Here is a 20,288-nt window from a genome sequence, read left to right as displayed (position 1 = left end):
TCCCTGTTGTAAAGTGAAGACAAAGATACTCTTTCACCCTTACAACATGTCTGAGACTTGCAGAGTAGATTATGTTATACAAAATGGCAGCAAAAATGTTCTACTACTCCTTTAGGCAAAACAGTAAGACTTAGATGTGGTTACACATCCATATGCTTGCTGGAGCCAGGTAGAACCAGAGGTCCACAGCATTGTTCTGATCATCAGAAAACAGCCAATAAATTTATAAAGGAAACTTGCATTAGTTATGAAACTAAACTGTTACACACTGTACCTGACAGCAGCATGTATCCTTGAGAGAGAGAAGGTGGAACACGAGGCTTACAGAATTTCACAGCTTCAGCAATTTTTCTGAGTTACAGAAATAAGAAAGTTTTCAATTAAAATTAAATTACTCCAGACAAGACCCAAACAGCATATACACTAGACATATAGCTGCATTTCCAATTTAGCCCTGTAGAGACAAGACTAATTATGTAGTTTCACTTTGTGAGGCCAAAGGCAAAAACATATTCCCAGAAGATTCTAACATAGCTATTTGCAGGAAATATACAATGCTGGAGGTTTTTAAAGTACAGAATGAGATACAATGGGACAGTTGAAGGATTTCAGAATCAGTGCTCAGCCACACTGACTCTTACCCTATTCATGACTTGCTGAGCTGAGCAACTGCTAATGACTGAAATACCAAAACCAATCAACCATAAAAAAATCCCACAAAATCACATGCAAACAAAACAAACAAAAAACAAGCCCGAACAAAAAAAAAAAAAAAAAAAAAAAAAAAAAAAAAAAACCCACAAAACAAAACAAAAAACCCCAATCACCCTCCACAAAAAACTCAAGGGACAAACACTGCTCTGAACTGAGACACGTTTCTCAGATGCCACAATGACTCATGCTGTTCACATTCATTTTCTCTTCACACTAGTCAGGACTGACACACAGTGTCCTCTACATGTTTACATGTCACCTCTTCCCAGTTTATATCAGGGTAAAAATTAATCACAACAGCCCTTTCTTTTTCAAGTTTAGGTGAAAAAAGGAGGCTTTCCCACTGACCTACTTGCAGAGAGAAAGACATCAAATGCTCCTTCTTACTAGCCAGGACCAGCACCAGCTGTGCAGCATTCATAGAACTTCTGTTTAGGAATTTCCCCAACAAACACACACACATCCCTTTCTTCCATCTACCATCAAAGGAAACCTTAAGTTTCACCTTGTGGCTAAGATTGCAAAAAAAGAGAAAGAAGATACAGCACAATAAAGGAGAGAATAAGAAGTCTACTCTATTCATCATTAGAGAGGGAGAAGTAATTCCAGAACAATTTTAGGCGACAAAACCAAAGAGGTTTAATCCTTGTCTGAACCACACTTCCACTCATTCTTCATGACATGAACAGGTTGTTCCCACTTCATATATTGCTGCTATTGGCATTCAAGTGATCCACCTTTTCAGGAAACTCTAAGACAAGCCAAGGAATATTGTGCCAGAGAAGCAGCACTTAAATTTACTTTGCAGTCCAGAGCTGTAGCACATGAAGTACCTGATATGTGCTGGTGTGGTACCACAGCAACCTCCAACTATGTTGACCAAACCATCCAAAGCAAAATTCTGTAAGAGGAAGGAACATTTTGTTCAGGGTTATTACAGCCATGTTACATATACATTTAATTATTTGTTTTTCTCCACATGTGAAGCAATTCAGGAAGCTCAGAAAAAACGCACTAAATTAATTTGCACTATATTGTCTCTTTAGGATTTGTTTTGAGATTGGATTCCCAAGGCTAACCAGCAATTTCAACTGGTAATTTCAAGAGACTACATTTGAAACTAGCCAGACACAGTTTTGTCCTGCACCGATCCAGTGGCATAGGGAATGACACTCTGCACTGGAACACCCCTAATATCAGCAGTTCCCATACACTCTCTGTAAAATTTTGCCAAGTTCATAAACACCACTCAGCTTTTTGAACAATTCCCAAATAGAACAGTAAGAACACCGGAGTGCAATGAGTAAAATGCACAGATCAAGCAGCACGAAACCTTAAGTTAGCACACAGAAGTAATTAAGGTTTTCAGTTTCCTAAGTAGTTTTCCTAGTGTGATACTTCAAATCACTATCATTGAGCAAATTGTCTATAAACAATCCAAATGACATACAGAGTATCTGAGGGAAAAAAAATCCATCCCCAATATTGTAACAAGTACGCACAGGATACAAGCAGAGCTCTTGTCTACTAGTATATCAGATGTCACATAATCAGAAGCATTTTATACCTTTATATGCTTGGCAGTCACTTCTGGAGTTTCATCATAACCACCAAAAGTATTGGGAAGACCTTAAAACATAAATTTTTTTTAGTATTAGAATTTGTTTAGTCCAAAACAACAGAACTATATTTCACAAAAGGCACATTGTACTGCTACAATTGTATGAGGTCTAAAATGCCTCATCACCCTTGCAATCACTACTCAGCAGATTATTAATTATGCAAGAAAGCCTTCTGGATTCATTGTCACAGAACTAACAACAGTTACTTTCAGCAGTTTAAAATATTCTTACTTTCTTTTTAATAGTAAAATCAATCATCTTTTTAAGCTACTTCAACTCTATTATTGCTAAGGAGATGGAACAGGTTAGCTACACTTCATGTGCCTGTAAGCATAGGAACGTGGGCACCAACACACCTGCGTTGGGGTAACAGATGATGTAGGCGCTTGTACATTTTCCAATTGTTTCAATGAATGGACGCATTTCAACTGCCCCTAAAGCACAATTTAAGCCAATACTGGAAAATAAATTTTCAAAAATTATGTTGAAGTAAAAACACCTTTTACACACAGAACAGATAAATGTTAGTGCTGGCAACTGCTAACTCCCACAATCATCTAAAACAAAACCAACCTGATCTCCAATTTCTTTAATCATCATCATCAATACAGCATGACTGTGCAAAAGGAGAACCCCCAGATGGAAGAAAAGCACAAGAGGGAAGGGAGCTGGGCTGAATTGAACTGGGAACAATAAATCAAGATTTCATTTCAAAATCCAGGAGGAAAGTGGCAGCATTTTGACAGCAACTGCAGCAACACGACGGCTCTGTTTTCTAGGTAAGAGAGAGAACAAGTGCAATGAGAATGGCAGATGGGGGAGGAATCTTGTGCTACAGGAAAAAGTATGAAAAAAGGTTGAAAAGGCAAGACCTTCTTCGAGCTGCTAATTCATCATTTCCTTTACAAATTATACATAAATTCTGTCAACTTTGGAAGAGAGCAAGTGCCTCCCCCAAGAAGCCTCATGGCAGCACTAAGCTTGAGCAACTGAATCTGCTACATCTTACTAACCAAGAGAGCACTACAGCAGAAGAATTTTTCCATTAATAAGTTTCTAAACAACTTTACTACTATATGAGATATAATCATATTTTCTTTCATTCAATGGCAGATAGAAAAATGAGACTTGCACTCAAAATATCTCCATTTGTATTAAATACAGAAATTTCTCTTGCAGAAAGTACATAAGATATCTTTTACATGTTTCCATGATCTTTCTGCACCATTCTAGAAACCCCCTAGTGGACACTGCAGAACTCAGAAGGTGTTCATAGAGCTGCTGGAAGAGGAAGACATAAAAACAAGGTTTCTCCTTTCCTGGAATAACAGTCTCAGGGAGGATGCAAGCTAACCCACTGAAACAGGAATGCACAACAGCCACATCTTCCAGCTGACTGAGCTCCACAGGCAGCCGAGCTAATGAAGGGCCTGTATGCCCACTTAGTCTCACAGAGGTCAAAAGCACAAAAGCCCTGCACAAGACTGGGAGCATAAAATGGTTCTTGACTTTTCTCCTGTTTCCAAGGAGTAGGCAGGGAATTGGTAACTCCATAAGTAGTAGCAACTGCAGTCAGATTTCCTTGTTGAACAGAATGAAAAACTATTGAAATCTGAGGGGCTCACAGTAACATCCAAACCAAGGATCTTCAATATCACAGTCACAGATCAAGATCAAATAACACACTAAGGGTTTGGTTGTTTTTTTGGTTTGGTTTGGTGTTTGAGGGGGGAGGGTATACATGTATATGTTTTTTAAACAGCAACCTCTACCTTCAAAGTGCTTTCTCTAATACATCTTAAACTAGCCAGAAAATTTTGAAAATAATATTTTTTTTCTCACTTCAAGATCTGATATTTATGTATCTTTAAATCCATCATAGAGATTCCCTGGGTACAAATAGCAAGCCCAAGGAATACACAATTCATTACAGCAATGAGGTTCTGGAATTCATTTCAAAGTATGGGCTCCCCCACACTCAAGATTTTCAAAGCAAAGCAAGTCCAGAATGGTTAGCAAGACTGCCCTTACCAAATGCAGACAAATGCAGCGTATTTCCTTCTCTTAAGTCACTCCATTTACTAGCTTCCAGCTCATACTCCCCACACTCCAAACTGCCTGAATTATTACCCATTACAGGAGTTGCTGACAAGTATATTCATGAGCATGACACAATCCAAGCATTACTTATCTCAGAACCGTACCAAAGACATGCACATTCATTCAGAAACAAAAAGTAGCTCATGTGGCCAGTATAATCTCCTCACAGCACTCAACATCATGCAAGAAAACATTTGAGAAAAGCAAACTGTTAACCATGCCATAAAAGCCAGCAGCCTTGAGGCAAATAGCTGATATTCTGTCACTGCTACCCTAGTCTAATAACCATCACACACCCATCTTAAACATCACCTCCCTCTCTTGCTCATTTCTCCACAGCAGTCATACATAAACTCCTGTGAAAGATAAGGCTGCAGAGCCCCTTGGGACCAGAACAAATCCACATTATGGCCCAAAACTCAGCGTATGTCTTCTTAATGCTGCCACAGTAGAAACAATCATAGGATCTGAAACAACACATCTGAGCATCTTTCATGGCAAGCAGTTTGACACATATCTTTCAGCACTTATTAAGTACAGCTCATGAGTTTCTCAGCTACCACTTCCCTCATCCAGACACAAAGCACACATTTTTAAGGGTGGGGTCCAAACCAAACTGAATTAAGGACGCCACATCACCCTAATCGGGGCATACACAACCCAAACAGAAACACATGAACATGTATAACACAGTTCCTAGGATCCTACCATTAATCAGCTTTTTCATGACCCTAAAGCCACTCTGCACCAATTTGGCCACAGAAACAACATTAAACGCAATCTGTTCCAACCACTAAAACCCTTCTGCTACAGTGCTGCATAGTAGCCTTTTCACAAATGAGAAACAGGCCTTAAACATTGAGATCCATAAGACAGCTTTTATGAAATATGCTTTATTAAATTCTTGATTTCTGCTCCAGTGCCCTTCTCTCTTCTTCAGAAGCAAGAAAGTTAGAGAAAAATTATCTGAGACAGACTCATGCCAAATATGGATCACGAGGCCGTGATGCTGAGAGAAGAAGTCAACTACCACCCTGTTCCAAGAGGCTCCATATGTTACTTCTGGAACACCGTCTGGTCTGGGAAAGTGGAGCCTCAAGGGCAGTCAGGAAAACTGTGAATGCAGTCTTCTGCTTCTGCATCACTGAGATGACAGATTGCGTGGTTTAGCTGAAATTTTGTTGTAAAAACAAACAATGGCTCATCATAACGTGCATGATGTGCACTACTAACAGCGAACTAAGGGCTTTCAATTAGAATATTCTAAGAAAAAAATATCTATTTCTGGCTTTTGTGTGAGGAGACCCAGCCTGAGAATGAAAAAAGGTAAAGAAGTGAAGACAAGGAGGTAGAATAGGGTAAAGCAACACAGAAGAGTAGATAACCAGGGGATGGTATTTAAATGAATATGCAAAACCTTGCACAATGACCAAATCTGACACATTAACCATTTGCACAGATCTTAACCTCACATTAATTTGAACTTTTCTGCCTGAAGAGAAAAGAATTAAAATAAATGGAGGCATCAGGAGCTCTCAAAAAACCCACACACATCCTTGAGAAAATCACTCAGGGCACATTCTTCTAAGAGTTCAGTAAAAAGAACACTGCAATAGTATTCTATGCTTTGCTCTTTCAAGACACTCTAAAACACTCTCAGATGGCACTGCTTTCCTCTAAGAGAGACAAGTCCTGCCTGTACCAGGGATTGGCTCCTTGCACAGCCCAAGACAGTAGGAGATGGCAAACTACAGTTTCAGATTTTGACCTAATTGTGATTTCAGTGTAAGCACAAAGCCTCAGATTATTTAAAGCAATGAATTAAAAATTCAGCTTTCTTTGGTAACGTAATTTCTGTTGAGGGAATGATAAAAAAACACATTAGCGATGCACATGATTACATATGACTACAATTTGTACAGTTTCCATTTAGCTGCAAGCAAGGGTTAAAATAGAAAAGAATCCCAATCTACAACTAATTAACTATGAGAATGAACAATACATTTCCTTACCAAAGTGGCTTACTGTGGGAAACACTAATGACAAATGCCTCTCCTGTCTGGCCAGAGAGGGTACGCCCACTCTTATCCACAATAGTTCCAGAAACCTAAATATCAATTGAACACAGAGAAAGAAGAATTAAATGCACAACAGAATGGAAAATTAAAGTGGATGAACTGCTATTATTCACCTGTGCTCTACTCAAAGTGATAAGGCACAACTCAAACAGAAAAATTAAACCCTTTTCACCATGTAAATGTTTAAATATTTTTCCAGGAGAAAGAAGATTGGTTAAAGGTTTTTGTCTTTCCCTCTCTCGCTCCTCTGAGTTAAGGGGTTAAGTTAGAAATGTAGTTAGCAAAGATCATACACTGTGATTAGAGCTTAACAAGAAAATCAGTCGATACCAGGTGGGGATACCTGAAACAAGGTTGGGAATGACAGGTGATTTATGAAGTATTGTAAGAGTGCATAAGCCATAAATACTGAGGACTTGTAAGAATGAGAGCAGGTTTGGACTGTGACCAGCAAATCAAGGAGCCCTGCCAACCTGACACAGGTGAAGAGTTTACCATGAGGAAGATGTCTTACTTCCTCCCCAGAAGCCCACCGACCCAATTAAAGAGGACAATTGCACAGCCATAATGGATATTCAGCTGATTATAATACAAAGTGGGCAGGTAATGATTATGTATTATGCATCCTTAGAAACCACTCAGATATGTAAAACCTTTTCTGTATAAATAGAGAGCAGGAGTCTCCAACTCCTTGTGCATGTCTCTAGAAAAGATTCCACATGCTTCTGGAGCTGTAATAAATACCCATCTTTTCAACTTTAACTATTTGGAGAGTCGTTCTGTCCATGCTTCACTTCCTCAGGGGGGAAGAAAGAAAACAAAAGAAAAGGGAGAAAACCACTCTGAACCATCCAGCAGCCAGGTAGCATGAGTACCATGGTATCATTCTGATGACAGCCTCTGAACCAATCCACAGGGGTTTTTCGTTTAGGCAGCGCTCAGTAGTCACCTTCTCCTCACTTAAGCTATTTCAGGTCTCAGGACTGCTATTAAGTGTTTGGTGGTGCTTGGTGGGTGAGGTAGGTCTGCCCTTAACAAGTAACTCCTTTAACCACAAGGGAACATCAAATGTTGCAACTTAGTAGTGAAGTGTAAGTTTTAACTTGTATAATCACACTTCTTAAGCAGTATACAGAGATATGTGCAAATAATACCTTGACCTCAACTATGAAGTCAAGAACTTGGGAGGCATCTGGATGAGCCAGGAAAGGCTCCTCAGATGTCCTGGTTCTGGCCAGGTTAAGGTTAATTCTTGCAGAAGCCAGGAGGGGACATGGCAAGGACACCAGAGGTTAAACCACATCATTGCCAGGACCACAGAGGTTATACCACCTCATTGTCAGGTGTGGGAGAAGGGAGACTCTCCAGTGAGAAGGGGCTCCTTCCAGTGGGACAGGGTGGTGGGCTAACACCAGCTCCAAGCCAGTTCTGAGCCAGAGATTTGGTAAATGCCAGTCCCAAGTCAGAGGGAGCAGCTGCGTGGCTGCAGTCAGGTTGAGCTCCAAGGCGAGCATCTTTGCATGTGAGTCACTCACTCTTGTATACACTTTTGTCATTAATATTGTTGCTGTTACTGTTCCTTTTCTTATTGCTGTTTCCAATAAACTGTTCATACCTCAACCTTTGCCTTTTGGGCTTCCACTTCTCCTCTCCCTCCTAACGCAGGGGAAGAGAGAGGGAGGAAAGTGGGGGAGCAAAAAATGCAGTGCATGCTTTGGAGAATCTCAGTGAGGGCAGTGATTTGTAGAGTACCATTCCTACACCCCAACACCAGGTCTAAAAGCCTTTTTTTCCAGAAGATAGGATGGGTTTAGAAGACTCCATGCAAAAGTAAATCCACTATTTACTCCAAAGCATGCTTTCATATTGATGCCACTTCCTGCCTCTAAAGTACTCAGTCAAGAAAGGTGATCAGTGGAATCTTAGAAAGCTGTGCTAAGTGTTGTAACTACTCAGGATAACTGAACAGGGAACAAAGAATAAGGAATCAGGCTCAAGAACCACTCTGTTCAGAGCAATGAAGACAAAATGCCAACTCAGAAAACTCCCTGTGCTAACTGGCCAAGTACAAAGTTGTGAACACAGAAGTTCTACACAATGACACCTCCAAACCAGTCTTTACTGTTCTAGAAGCTAAACTAAGTAAGAAAAGAGATTTTTATGAATGAAATTTCCAAGCTCACTAGCAGTAAACCAAAATATCAGAAACTACAATGAAAAAAATGGAAAAGGCAGAGCACATCACTAGGCTATCACATAATCCCCGATGTCTGCACTTTGAATGCTGTGTTCTATTGTCATTCCACTCTGACTTGAGGAAATAGAAAACAAAAATGGGACAAATAATGAATGAACCAAATAGAACAGCTAAATAGAAGTGGACTCATCAGGCTGAAAAAAAGATGCCTAAAGGAGGCTCTCACAAAGGACTACAAATGCCATGACTATGCAGCAAAGGGAACATAGAACAGCTGCTCATTATCATTCTCAAGAGATAAATGACAAGACACAATAGAAGTTATCAGGTGGATGGGCCAAAAGTAAGCAAATTTTCAAACCAGCACATTCATGAACTGTGAAAGTTACTGGCAGATTATTTTGTAGATGCTTGGGTCCCACAGAGGTTTGAACACAAATGCAAGGAAGGAGTAAACACATTCAACAAAAGCCTACAAACAGACACCAACTGCAAATCAGAAAGCCTGGACTGCAAGTGTAGAAAAGTGGAAGAATACATCAGAACTTTGAAAACAATCTTATTCATTTTCTGTATTTCTTCCAATGCATTCATGAACAGCAACTATCAGAAAAACAAACATCAGAAAAGAATATGGAGGAAGACAGACTTTTCTGACTTCAAATGGACACTCATTCTACTTGAAAGTATGTCAGAATTTGCTTAATCTTCTCCTTGAATCACTGGTTCCTATTGCCCTTAAGACAGCAGGCCTGAAAAAAACCCCCATGATTAGATCTTTTCTTGTGGAAACACACAGAATGAATACACACTGGAATAAAGTCACTCCTTAGACTATGGCTTGATATGCTGAACAGAGCTATCCAAGGCAGATTTGACAAAACTGTAAAAGGTTTTATTTTCACAATCATGTGGAAAAAGTACATTTCAAATAAACTCATTTCCTTCACTTCAAAGCACTTTAATCAACTGCCATCTCAGTTAGTTCACAAATGAAGCTTAAGGATATGTAAAATATTGAAATATACTTACAAATATGGGTCGGGAAGCATACTCTTCCTCAAACAACATCTGGAGTGCAAAAAGAGCTGCCTACAGAAGAATATATTCCAAAACATTAATGATGTTTTGAGAGTTCTTCAGACTGTTCATTTCTTTATGTTTCTATGGGTCTGATGCTCTTTTTATTTATTTATTTGTTCTATGGCTGTTATGCAACTTGCTAGCTCATATTGCCTGCCAGAAGTTACACTCAGAAATTTTACCCTTACCCCCAGCATCTTCCAGATGTTCCAAAACATGTTTTGGTAACAAGTAGAAAGGAAGCATCACAGGGAAACCAAGTAAGACCAAGACTACCGTGAAACCAAATCACATCAGCACGTGGTTCCCCTCACATCTGCAGCACAATCCCCACCCCAAATATGGTTGTATGCACTCTTCCCAGTACACATTCACTGCCCTTGAGTCTGTTTAGACACGTAGTTTCCAAAGGGTTCCAACCACCACAAATTTTTACAGTAAGAGCTGCAAATGACTCCTCTGAAGGTGCTGAAAATGTCCTCCTTCCTTAGGGTAAGAAAGTCACCCGTGAACATGCCCTTAGCATTCTGAGCTACAGGCTCCTAGCCAGACCTCCATGATGACTGGTCAGATCTGCAAATGGCAAGTGATGTCACTGCACACATTATTCAGTCTGTGGCAAAAATCTAAACAAACACTGTGTACACATCCAGCCAGACTTTTCCACATAAAATCACAAGACAGTTTTAAGTACCCTAACAACTTCACCCCCTGTGCTGAGCAGTTATTAGATAAAGAGGTGCTAAAATCCCATGAATTGTGGCATATTTCACCATTTTATTCCTTCTACTTTACCCTTCTAATCTTCTATTACAAATTGTTCTTTCTTAAAACTGATGGCAGAGTTCCCCCCCAAAAGACACCTTTTAATAGAACTGCCTCACAAGCCTTCCCACACCTGAAACCAGATTCACTGGACATTCCCTCTCCAGTGGGCATCCCAAGCATCCCTTGGACAGACATGCTTATAGTGAAAAATACAATCAGAAGTATTTGGAGATGCTGAGCAATACAGCAGAGCTTCTGGGAATAAGAGGACAGCTGGCACAGACAGCCAGAAAGATAAAAAATGGCACATAATAAGAGAAACCTTCTGGGAAAGGCTGATTAAAAACCATCTCCCCACATTCTACCCACTTGCTATCAACTGAAGAGTCTTTTCATATATTTAGTAAAAAGCAGCTGATAGCTCAAAGAATATTATCCTGAATTTCCTTAGGTAGTAGACCAAATACTTACATTAGTGTGGTGGGGTTTTTTCCCCAGAAGTCTCACCTTAGCATTGGCGGTGTCAAATATGGTTTCCACCAGTAAGATGTCAACTCCTCCATCCAAAAGTCCTTTGGCTTGTTCTGTATAGGCTTCAACTAGTTCATCAAAAGCTGTCAAACAGGAATGGTGTTAACTTCATCTGGAGAAAAACCTTTCAAGACTACTGCCTAAGTCAAATAACTTGATGGTTATAAATACTTACTTATGTTCCTGTAATCTGGTCTCTCCACAGACGGTGACACAGAGAGTGTCCTGTTTGTTGGACCCATGGCTCCAGCAACATATCTCCTAATTCCTAAACCAAGACACAGGAGGGGAAAAAGACCCCAAACTATTTACCTCTGGCTTTATAGAGTCAATGTAAAATACCTCTGAGGACACCGAGACATGCATAACATTCAAGGATGAAGAACTATAGAGCAGGAAACTCTTGTCTCAAATCTAGAGTTTAGTCAGCACAGGATCATCCAGCACAGCCAACTTTTTTTATTTCAATCCAACAGGATGTTCAATGTATACTCACAGGACAGAAGAACATTTCTGAAAAGGTCAGCTATCTCAATTAATTTTTCTTCTAAGAATCATTTGTCTCTAACACAAGAAACTTCATTTAATTACTCTAAATGTACAGCATAGAACTGCCCTGGCATTTTTCACTACATAACCTTATTTGAATATTCTGGCATGTGTCATAAAAGCCCCACTTATAAAAAGCACATTCCAAATCTTACTTTTTTATTGCATACTATGAATCACACCAGTAAGGTGCTATCTGAACAGCAGCAGCACTGTTGGCCTGCAATACAGTGTGATTGTAGAATACAAGCAGAAATAAGTCTTGAAAAACAGCAATGTCTACAGCAGTGTAAACGAGCTCTAACCCTTCTCACATAATGCCTGGAAAGCATCTGTAGAAATGAAATGAAAAGACTAAGATGATTCCATTAGCTGCTGAATAAAGCTAAACTACTAGACAAACACTAGGATTAACTGGTAATCCACATTTACCTACAATCAGCTATCCTAGTTCTGGAGTACAAAGACTTTTGCTGTACAGACTTAAGGAACTTCTAACAGTCCCTGCTGAACTTACTTTCTCTAAAACACATCTGAAGATGTCTATCACCTGCAGTCTACACCAGGCAGGCACAGGAAAGCTGTGCTGAACACCTTAAGGACCAGATCCTTCAAACATAATGAAATTAGTGTGATATAAACAGAGATATGAAATTGCTGTTACTGTGTATAACCTGCAAACATGCACAGTGTCATTTTATGTCCTCAAAATGCAAACCATCAAGATATCCTCTAGTTAGCAACATTTCAAAGACTGCAGCATTGTCAAAACTACAAACAAGTAAAAATTTAAAATAATGCTAACCTGTTTGAGCAGTTACAGTGTCTGCTGCTTTTCTGGCCACCTGTGCAGAGACTCTGTTTAATCGATACGCCTGGAACAATTACAGAAAATTACTGAGCAACCTTTAGTTCAGTCCGGGGTAACTCATCCTCAAAGAAACACAACACTTGCATCCAGCAGCATGAAGTGCACTCCAAAGGTGCCAGGTCACACAAGTAGGTATCAGCACTACCAAGAGGCTTCAAAAGGAACAGATCAATACATCTCAGCAACAGAGTTACATGGCAGGCTCATCCTGCACATGCCCCAGCCTACAGCTGCTAATCATAAAATTTCATTCTTTAAGGTAGTAAATAAATCCTGCTGAGATCAACAGAAGCTGAAAGACAGGACTTTGACAACAAAATTAGCCTACTCCTAAGTCCACTTTTTATTCAAGTAGTGTATTTCCAAGTATTTACTTTCACATATTTCCCATATAATATTGACTTTCCATATTTAACATAGAATTCTCAAAACAATACATTACAAAGAATAGGCACAATAAATGCAAACTAGAAAGGACTTCTACATACACCAACACAAACAACACATAAGAAATATCCAGGAAAAAAGCAGTTCCACTGTGCATTGGTAAGTTGAATGACTGAAGCAAACATCCCTGTTCACAGAACCAAGAGATTCTATGAATGCTCAAACAAAATCTAGGACTGATTATTATTGCCTGTACCTTAGCCAACAAGAAGCACACTGTCTGTGACACAGCAAGCGCAATGTCCACAGCAGCAGAAAGGAGCTACGATCCCATCACACGGCTCAAGAGGCAGCATGCAGCCAAGCAGCACAACACCAATGAATCCTGGGACTAAGCACATAATTAATATTTAATGTGTAAATAGCTTAGCATTCTTACCAAATGCTCAAGGCCATAGTCAGCCTGTGCAACTCGGGTGCTGCTGAAAGTGTTGGTTTCAATGATGTCAGCGCCTGACAGCAAGTATTCCTGCAAGGCATGAAAGAAACCAAGCCTGAGGTATGGAATGCAAGTAACCCTTGTCTCATCCAGTTGACAAAAGGTCACAAATCATTTCCCAATTCAAATCTGATCACACTTTAAGGGCTTTACTCAAAAGCACAGGGCCAAAGCAGTAGAAGTGTTCCATGTAACCAATTTTCAGAATTTCAGTGTCAGCCACACTTTCTATTAACAAGTCACTATTTTATAGAGTCACTTCTGCCACTGGAGCACATTCTAGATTTCTGCACAGGGATATGCTCAGACATCATCAGATCAGCAGATTAGACTGTTTTATTCTGTGGGCCACACATTAATATTCTAGGGAAAAACAAGACTGTGGAAGCACATACACTCATTAACTACACAGGCCTGCTTCAGGCTGCCACATTTAACAGCTCTTTAATACACAATTATAGAAACACATCTAGAATTCAGATATGTCCTACTTAGATGCATTTCAAGTGCTAGCTGAGAACAAAAAAAGAAAATAAAAATGAAATAAAAAAGAATCTACAATTAATAGAAATATATCAGGGACATAAGTCAAAAAGGGATTTAAAAATAGCACTGCCTGGGTGACATCAGAAACCAAGATAAAAATGCTGTGCTCACACAACCAGAACAGTCAAATCTGCTCATTCTTTTTCACATGCTACCTAGCTCTCTCTTCCCTATCCCCAAAGGACAGTGGAGAGCCAGGAGCCTGTGGTAGGGAAAAGGGGAATGCAGAGGCCAAGTTCTCTCTCTTTCTCTTGTCAAGAGACAGAAACCAGAACCACGTACCTTGTGTATGTCACAGATTATATCAGGCTGAGTTATACTCAGAAGATCATTATTGCCTTTCAGAGGCCTGGAATGATCTTTAAATTCATGGCCTCGGAAATCCTCCTCTGTCAGCGCGTGCTGCTGGATCATGGTCCCCATGCCCCCATCCAAAACCATTATCCGCTCCTGCAGAATAGATTCAATTTCATCTTGCACTCTTTTCTGGGGATCTGCTGGAAAAAGATAAACCCAATTTTTAAGTCATTCTGAAATTCCCTATCTATACACATGGCCAACTTGAGTTCTTCCCATTCAAGAATAAAGTTACTAATCCTCTGCTGAAATCAGACAGTAACTGGTTTACTTCACCTGCAGTTCCAATCACCTGATGTAAGGTAACAGCTGCATCTATCTCAATACAATTAGGCTCAATTGGTCCTTTATCTAAGGACAGTCACCCACCCAGTCAACCACAGAAAAAATTAACAGAAGTTCACAAGGGCAAACATGAAAATCTCTACATATGCTAGTTTCCAAAAGTGAAAACTATGATAATTTCCACCCCAGCAATGTCTGAACAGCAAAGCAGAGCTGCCTCTTGGTACCAGACACCACACTAAAAGTGGTACACAAGCACAAAGCGGAAATTAGTAAACTTCATTAAAAAAACAAACAACAAATACCCACATCTACTCTAATTGCCTATATCATAATCAGAAAGAGAAATAAACTGAGCAAACAAAAACAATTTTTCAGCTGAGTCCTAAAATCCCTCAGGATTACAGTAGTAAATGACAATTTGACAAACACCAAGATATGCCAACAGATAATATCAGACTTTACTTTCTTTTGCAAAAAAGTAACAAGATACTCTTTTCCTCTGCAGTAATGCCAGAGGAAAACAGATCAGGCAAATCACATGGTTAATTATAAGACATTGAGCAGGGTAAATCTAATCATGACTGAAACAAAATATTGTAGACATTTCAGCATGATCATTAGAAATGAATATGCACTACTGCTTCAAGATCCCAAACACAGCCCATCCCAAACATTAATAAAAAGCTTAATCTGAGGCATTTAGAAAACAAACAAAAACGCAAACAACAACAAACCCATAAAACCCCAATAAAACCTCCAAGACCACAGAAAAAGTAATTCTATTTTTCCCCTTTAGAAGATACACAGAATCATTTCAGAATGCAAACACAAATACAGAATCACAGAGTGGGTCAGGCTGGAAGGGACCACAGGGAGTCGTCTGTCCCAACCTCCCTGATCAGGCAGGGTCATTCTAGAGCACAGGGCACAGGACTGAGACCAGGCAGTTCTTAAATATCTCCACAGGGGGACTCCACAAACTCTCTGGACAAATCTACTCCAGTGCTTGTTCACCCTTACAGTGAAGAAGTTCTTCCTCACATTCAGGTGGAATTTCCTGTGCATCAGTTTCTGACTGTTGTCTCTTCTCCTGTTGGCTGGCACCACTGAGAAGTGCTTGGATCCATCCTCCTGGTACCACCCCTTTAGATACTTACAGGCATTGATAAGACTGTACATATAGCAAAATAATCAAACAACCTCTTTACCAAGAATCCAAATCACAAGAGTAGGATCCCCACAGATGTTTCACAAACATGTGAATGACATGCTATTCCTCATCTGTTTCATTCATTCAGCTTCATTTTACTCTTAAAGACTTGTTTTGTGTTTAGGTTATGAACTATCATCAAAGCCCTTGTAAAAAAATGAATGATTTGCAAGGCACAAAAACATCCACATGTCTCATTACAACTTAACTTACTACTACACATAATGGTACTTAAAAATCACTGGCAACTGCTAACTGATTTGACTTTTCTTTCTTCTGCATTTGTGCAATGCATCTTCTGTCTTGACATCAGTACTATTAAAAAAGCAATGTGCTGGAGAGAAGCTGAGGCCATGAGGAAAGCATTACAAGGTTCCATTTATACCAACACTGGAAAAACAGCTCTAAATCAGAAGTAGGCTCAGCATGAAGAGAAGTCAAAGAAAATGTGCTCTCTAACAAGTATGAAGCATTTGAAGGCAGATTTAAACACCAAAAAGTAAGGCACCCTTGCTTCAAGATGAGAGTTTTAACGCCACACAGGCAGGCTCAGCAGGTTCTTACATAAGAGCTTAAATCTACTCACGTTAAACCATCAAATTATTCATGAAAATAAAATGAATCCTTGAGCTAAAGGCTTTTAGAAGCAAGACACGAAAAGCTGTATCTGAAAGTAGGCCTGCAATGCAGCTCCTAATGGAGTGTAACTGTGTGCTTCCAAGAGCCACAGCCCAGTGAGACACACAGCACTGAGGCTCACTGGTGCTTCAATAAGCCTCCCAAGCCAAATCCTTGGCCCTGAGAGCTGCATCCCAGGCAGGTGAGACAGGCTACTGGAGTCCTCCCAGAACCAGTCCTGCTTTCCATAGGCTTTAACCTGTGTGCTTCCCAACTATCTCATCCACACTGAGAAGCAAAGATTTCCCCTTTGGCTGAAATCCTGCACCTCACCTGGTCCATCTTGTTTTCTCTACTGCTTGACTCATGGAACAGAAGCAATGAGCAGCCTATGGTTTTCTGCTCACAGAAGCACAGATCCTGCCTCATTGCTGCAAGAGCCTTACTCTGAAGTTTCAGATCTGTGCTTCTTCAGCAGCATCTCAGAAAGTTGCAGGAAACAGGGTGGGAATCATGAGGGTGGCCATCAGTGCTTTACAGAGGGATGCAACAGCTCCAAACCCACCAAAACCCAATTTACCTGTCCCAGCTATGGATAACAACTGACTCTTCTTCCAACAGGAGCATGCACTACTTGTCATGCCCTGGCATATTGATGGTGCAACTTCAAGCTGAAAACAAAGTCTGTGCAGACAGGTCCAAAAACACTCCAGAAATCAAAGAAGATTGATTCAAAAAGCCATGCTAGGAAGTGCTGAACTCCATCCTTGGAACAAAAGCAGGCAGGAAGCTGGAAGTCAGTTCTACCAACAAGTACCATAACCTTAATTCAGCATTCAGCTCAAGCAATTCCCCTCTCCAGCACAAACAGAGTATGACAGAATATTACAAAATAAAAGAAAAAAATGTTTGGACAAATTCCTAAGCAGGGAAAAATCAGGTCAGCCTTTTCTTTTTTGTTGTTTTTGCTTATGTACCCTGCTCTTACCTCTGCTCAGCCAGGAGCTGATGAAAATTTTGTTTAATGAAGGTTACTTGTGAGCTTTGGGAAATGGATATCCTTTTTCATTCAGAAGTGTCCAGGAAAATAAGCTGCTTCTCTTGCCATAACAGAAATAGAAGGAAACCAGCAGTGGTAAAGGACCCACGACCAATTAACTTGATTTTACACTCTACTGAAACTTACAACATTGAGCCCATTACCACAGAGTGCTGTAGGGCTGGAACTAGTTTAGAAGGCCAAACCAAATGAACAAAAATAACAGCACTGGCCTAAAAGTCAATGGGATACAGAATGCAAAATAAAAAATTCTAATTCCCAGCTTCACTCCCCCAAGGTAAACACTCTGTCTTGAAATCATATTAACAAGGGAATTACATGTCTGCAACAGAGAAGTTATCTAAGTTACAAGAACTTCTACTCCTTGTAGAGTAGCTGTTCACCCCTACAGTCATTCACTAACAATTATAAACTTCTCCCAACTGTAAGCTTTCATTTTTCACAATGTAAGCAACTAAACAGTCAGGGAATAAGGCAAGACGATGTTCCTTCATCTCCTTATCCCAATCCAATCACATACAGACCACATGTGCGGAACTAAAGGGATGTGTGTTTTCCACAAGAAACAGGACTTCAAAGATTGCAATTTACTCTAAACCAAACTTTTGTGATGCCTGAAATGATTCTCAAAAGGTATTGCCTTTTATTATTGATGCACTTCCATTACAGATTAATTTTTAGTATAAAATAGCCTGGTATAGAAGTACTTGGAAGAGAATAAAGGATTACAAGTTGTTTCCAAAGTTCTTCTAAAGGAGCAAGCCAACTGTGACAGTATTAAAGCGTTTCCATCACATTCATGTGCCAGAACACAAGCTGAGGAACTATGCAGAGAGAGAGGCACTTACAGGACCCGCTGTTTCCTAGGCTGACCAGCTCCTCTCTTCACTGGAAACAAGGTCTCTTCATATTTGCACATCCAAATTCAACAAATCAGCATTCCCCCCAACAGCTCCAAGCACAAGTCTGCCCATCATTCAAAAAATTACTGTGCAGCATGCAGAACTTACAGTATTAGTACCTAGAAAGGATGCTCTTGCTATCAGCCTGCCACAGACAGCTCATGATAACCTCAGCATTATTTGCCACTCAGTTAATTTAATTGTCTGCAACTGGATGCCCTCTGGCAACAATAAGAGCTTCATGAACTGCAGCAACAGATGTTACACAGGTCCTCTGCAACAGTGGGCAGCAGCACCCTGCTGCTATGTTGTTACCCAGCCTATCCAAGGAGAGAAGTATTGGATCTTACCACTTCACCTTGGGCACTTATGTGCACCTTGCTAATATCTCCATGTCGGCAGCTGTCTTATGAACCATTCAGTTCTTACAGAACAGACAGACAAGATACTTACGTACCCAATGCATTTACAAAGTCAGTTTGAGAGGCAAACAACCACTACAAAAGTCACTGGATTTTCAGAATAGCAGTGGCCTGTCAGCTATGCTCACTGTCTCTAGCTAAACATGCAAATCCCAGGTTTAGAAAGCTCCCTGTGTTAGAACCACAATTGTTCTGACGTTAAACTGTCCACAACAGATATTCATTATAGGCAGGACTCACAGGGAAACAGACCTGCATGGCCTCACTTTGTGGGACATCCTGCCCCTCAAAGGCTTGTGAGGAACAGTGCTCAGCTTCTCCATAACCCACTCCTGAACCCAGGTCCTTTGCCTCGCTGCCAGAGGGACACACCACCACCTACTGCCTTGTACCTGCTCACTGGGGCTCCACAAACACCCCCGTCACACAATTTGTGCTTCTGTCTATGCAGAACTTCTCTCTCACTGCCACCACTTCTCAGGCTGCTGCCACAACACCTTCACACTTTCCATTTCAGCAAAATCCATTCAGATCTGCAGCAGAGTGGTCGCTAGCCCATGGCTTGACCCCACGTGGCACGGGAGAAAGGGCAGGGCAGGGCAGGTAATTTCAACACCCTCTTTGCCAGAGGAACCTGAAGAAACCTCAGGCCACCTGGAGAAGCTGGCTGTGGAGTGGGTGCTGAGCAGGACTGCAGGCCTGTTTTCACATGCCAAGGGATGCAGCCTGAGCTTAAGCACAGGCTCAGCACCAGGAGTATTGTTATAGATGGATAATGAGATGATTGGCTCTCGCAATTAAGGGATAACTATTGTGTGAATATAAGAAAAACTATTGTGTGAATATTAAGAAAAGCTTTAGTGATGTATAGTTATGTTATTGTAGTTTAGATGTTCTCTGTTCTCCCCATAGCTCCCTTTTCCCCCTGTATTGTGACCATCAGACAGCAGGGATTGTCTAGGACAGCTAAAAAGAACGGGGGGCACACGTGTCCCTTACATGGGGCAGTTGGGAATGGAAAAGCTTGTTGCTTAAGGGATGGCAACACCTCATCTCCAATCAAGTTACAAGATAGCAGTTTACACAGATAAACGGCAAAGAAGAGCTGACTGACAGACTTGGGGAGGGGCCAGGGCTGGCTGATGCACCTCCCAGGGGTATAAAACTCTGAGCATCCATCTTGAAGATTAACTGGCCACGTGGTATCTACGAGACAGCTTCCAGCGCTACGAATTTTTCCTTACGTAGTCCTTTTGCTGTATTTTTGTCAAGGTTTAAAAAACCTTTTTTAAATTTTCAAAGTGAGCAGCTGTTTCTCACAAGTATTAAAAGGGGAAGTTCTTGGGATCTCTGCTGGCCGCAGCACCAGTGAAAGCAGCCACTGACGGACCCGTCCACTTCAAAACACCAACGCCAATTAGGAGCTGTAATTTTACTTAGCCTCCCCATCCAACGGCTTCTGTTTAACCCGTGAAATGGCACTTTT

At 40.6% G+C, this 20,288-nt stretch overlaps 1 protein-coding gene across 6 annotated transcripts in view; it reads right to left on the bottom strand.

Moving 5' to 3' along the window:
* The window catches only part of MTR (5-methyltetrahydrofolate-homocysteine methyltransferase), a 50,787-nt gene that overhangs the window by 29,854 nt on the left and 645 nt on the right, over positions 1 to 20,288 (bottom strand). Inside the window, exons 2-12 of one of the 6 annotated variants that reach the window (XM_014267441.3) lie at positions 14,228 to 14,442; positions 13,340 to 13,429; positions 12,448 to 12,517; positions 11,269 to 11,361; positions 11,070 to 11,176; positions 9,744 to 9,803; positions 6,449 to 6,543; positions 2,693 to 2,793; positions 2,282 to 2,343; positions 1,548 to 1,615; positions 275 to 351 (exon numbers count right to left, since the gene is read on the bottom strand). In XM_014267441.3, coding sequence (XP_014122916.2) covers positions 275 to 351; positions 1,548 to 1,615; positions 2,282 to 2,343; positions 2,693 to 2,793; positions 6,449 to 6,543; positions 9,744 to 9,803; positions 11,070 to 11,176; positions 11,269 to 11,361; positions 12,448 to 12,517; positions 13,340 to 13,429; positions 14,228 to 14,442 — 1,038 coding nt within the window. Of the gene's footprint in view, positions 1 to 274; positions 352 to 1,062; positions 1,159 to 1,547; positions 1,616 to 2,281; positions 2,344 to 2,692; positions 2,794 to 2,909; positions 3,050 to 6,448; positions 6,544 to 9,743; positions 9,804 to 11,069; positions 11,177 to 11,268; positions 11,362 to 12,447; positions 12,518 to 13,339; positions 13,430 to 14,227; positions 14,443 to 20,288 lie in introns of those variants that run through there. The other 5 variants (XM_014267442.3, XM_074537515.1, XM_014267445.3 and 2 more) reach the window with 5 other exon arrangements.

Source organism: Zonotrichia albicollis, chromosome 3, assembly GCF_047830755.1.
Source record: "Zonotrichia albicollis isolate bZonAlb1 chromosome 3, bZonAlb1.hap1, whole genome shotgun sequence".
Lineage (NCBI taxonomy): Eukaryota > Metazoa > Chordata > Aves > Passeriformes > Passerellidae > Zonotrichia > Zonotrichia albicollis.
This window is presented reverse-complemented; position numbering and strand designations above follow the sequence as displayed.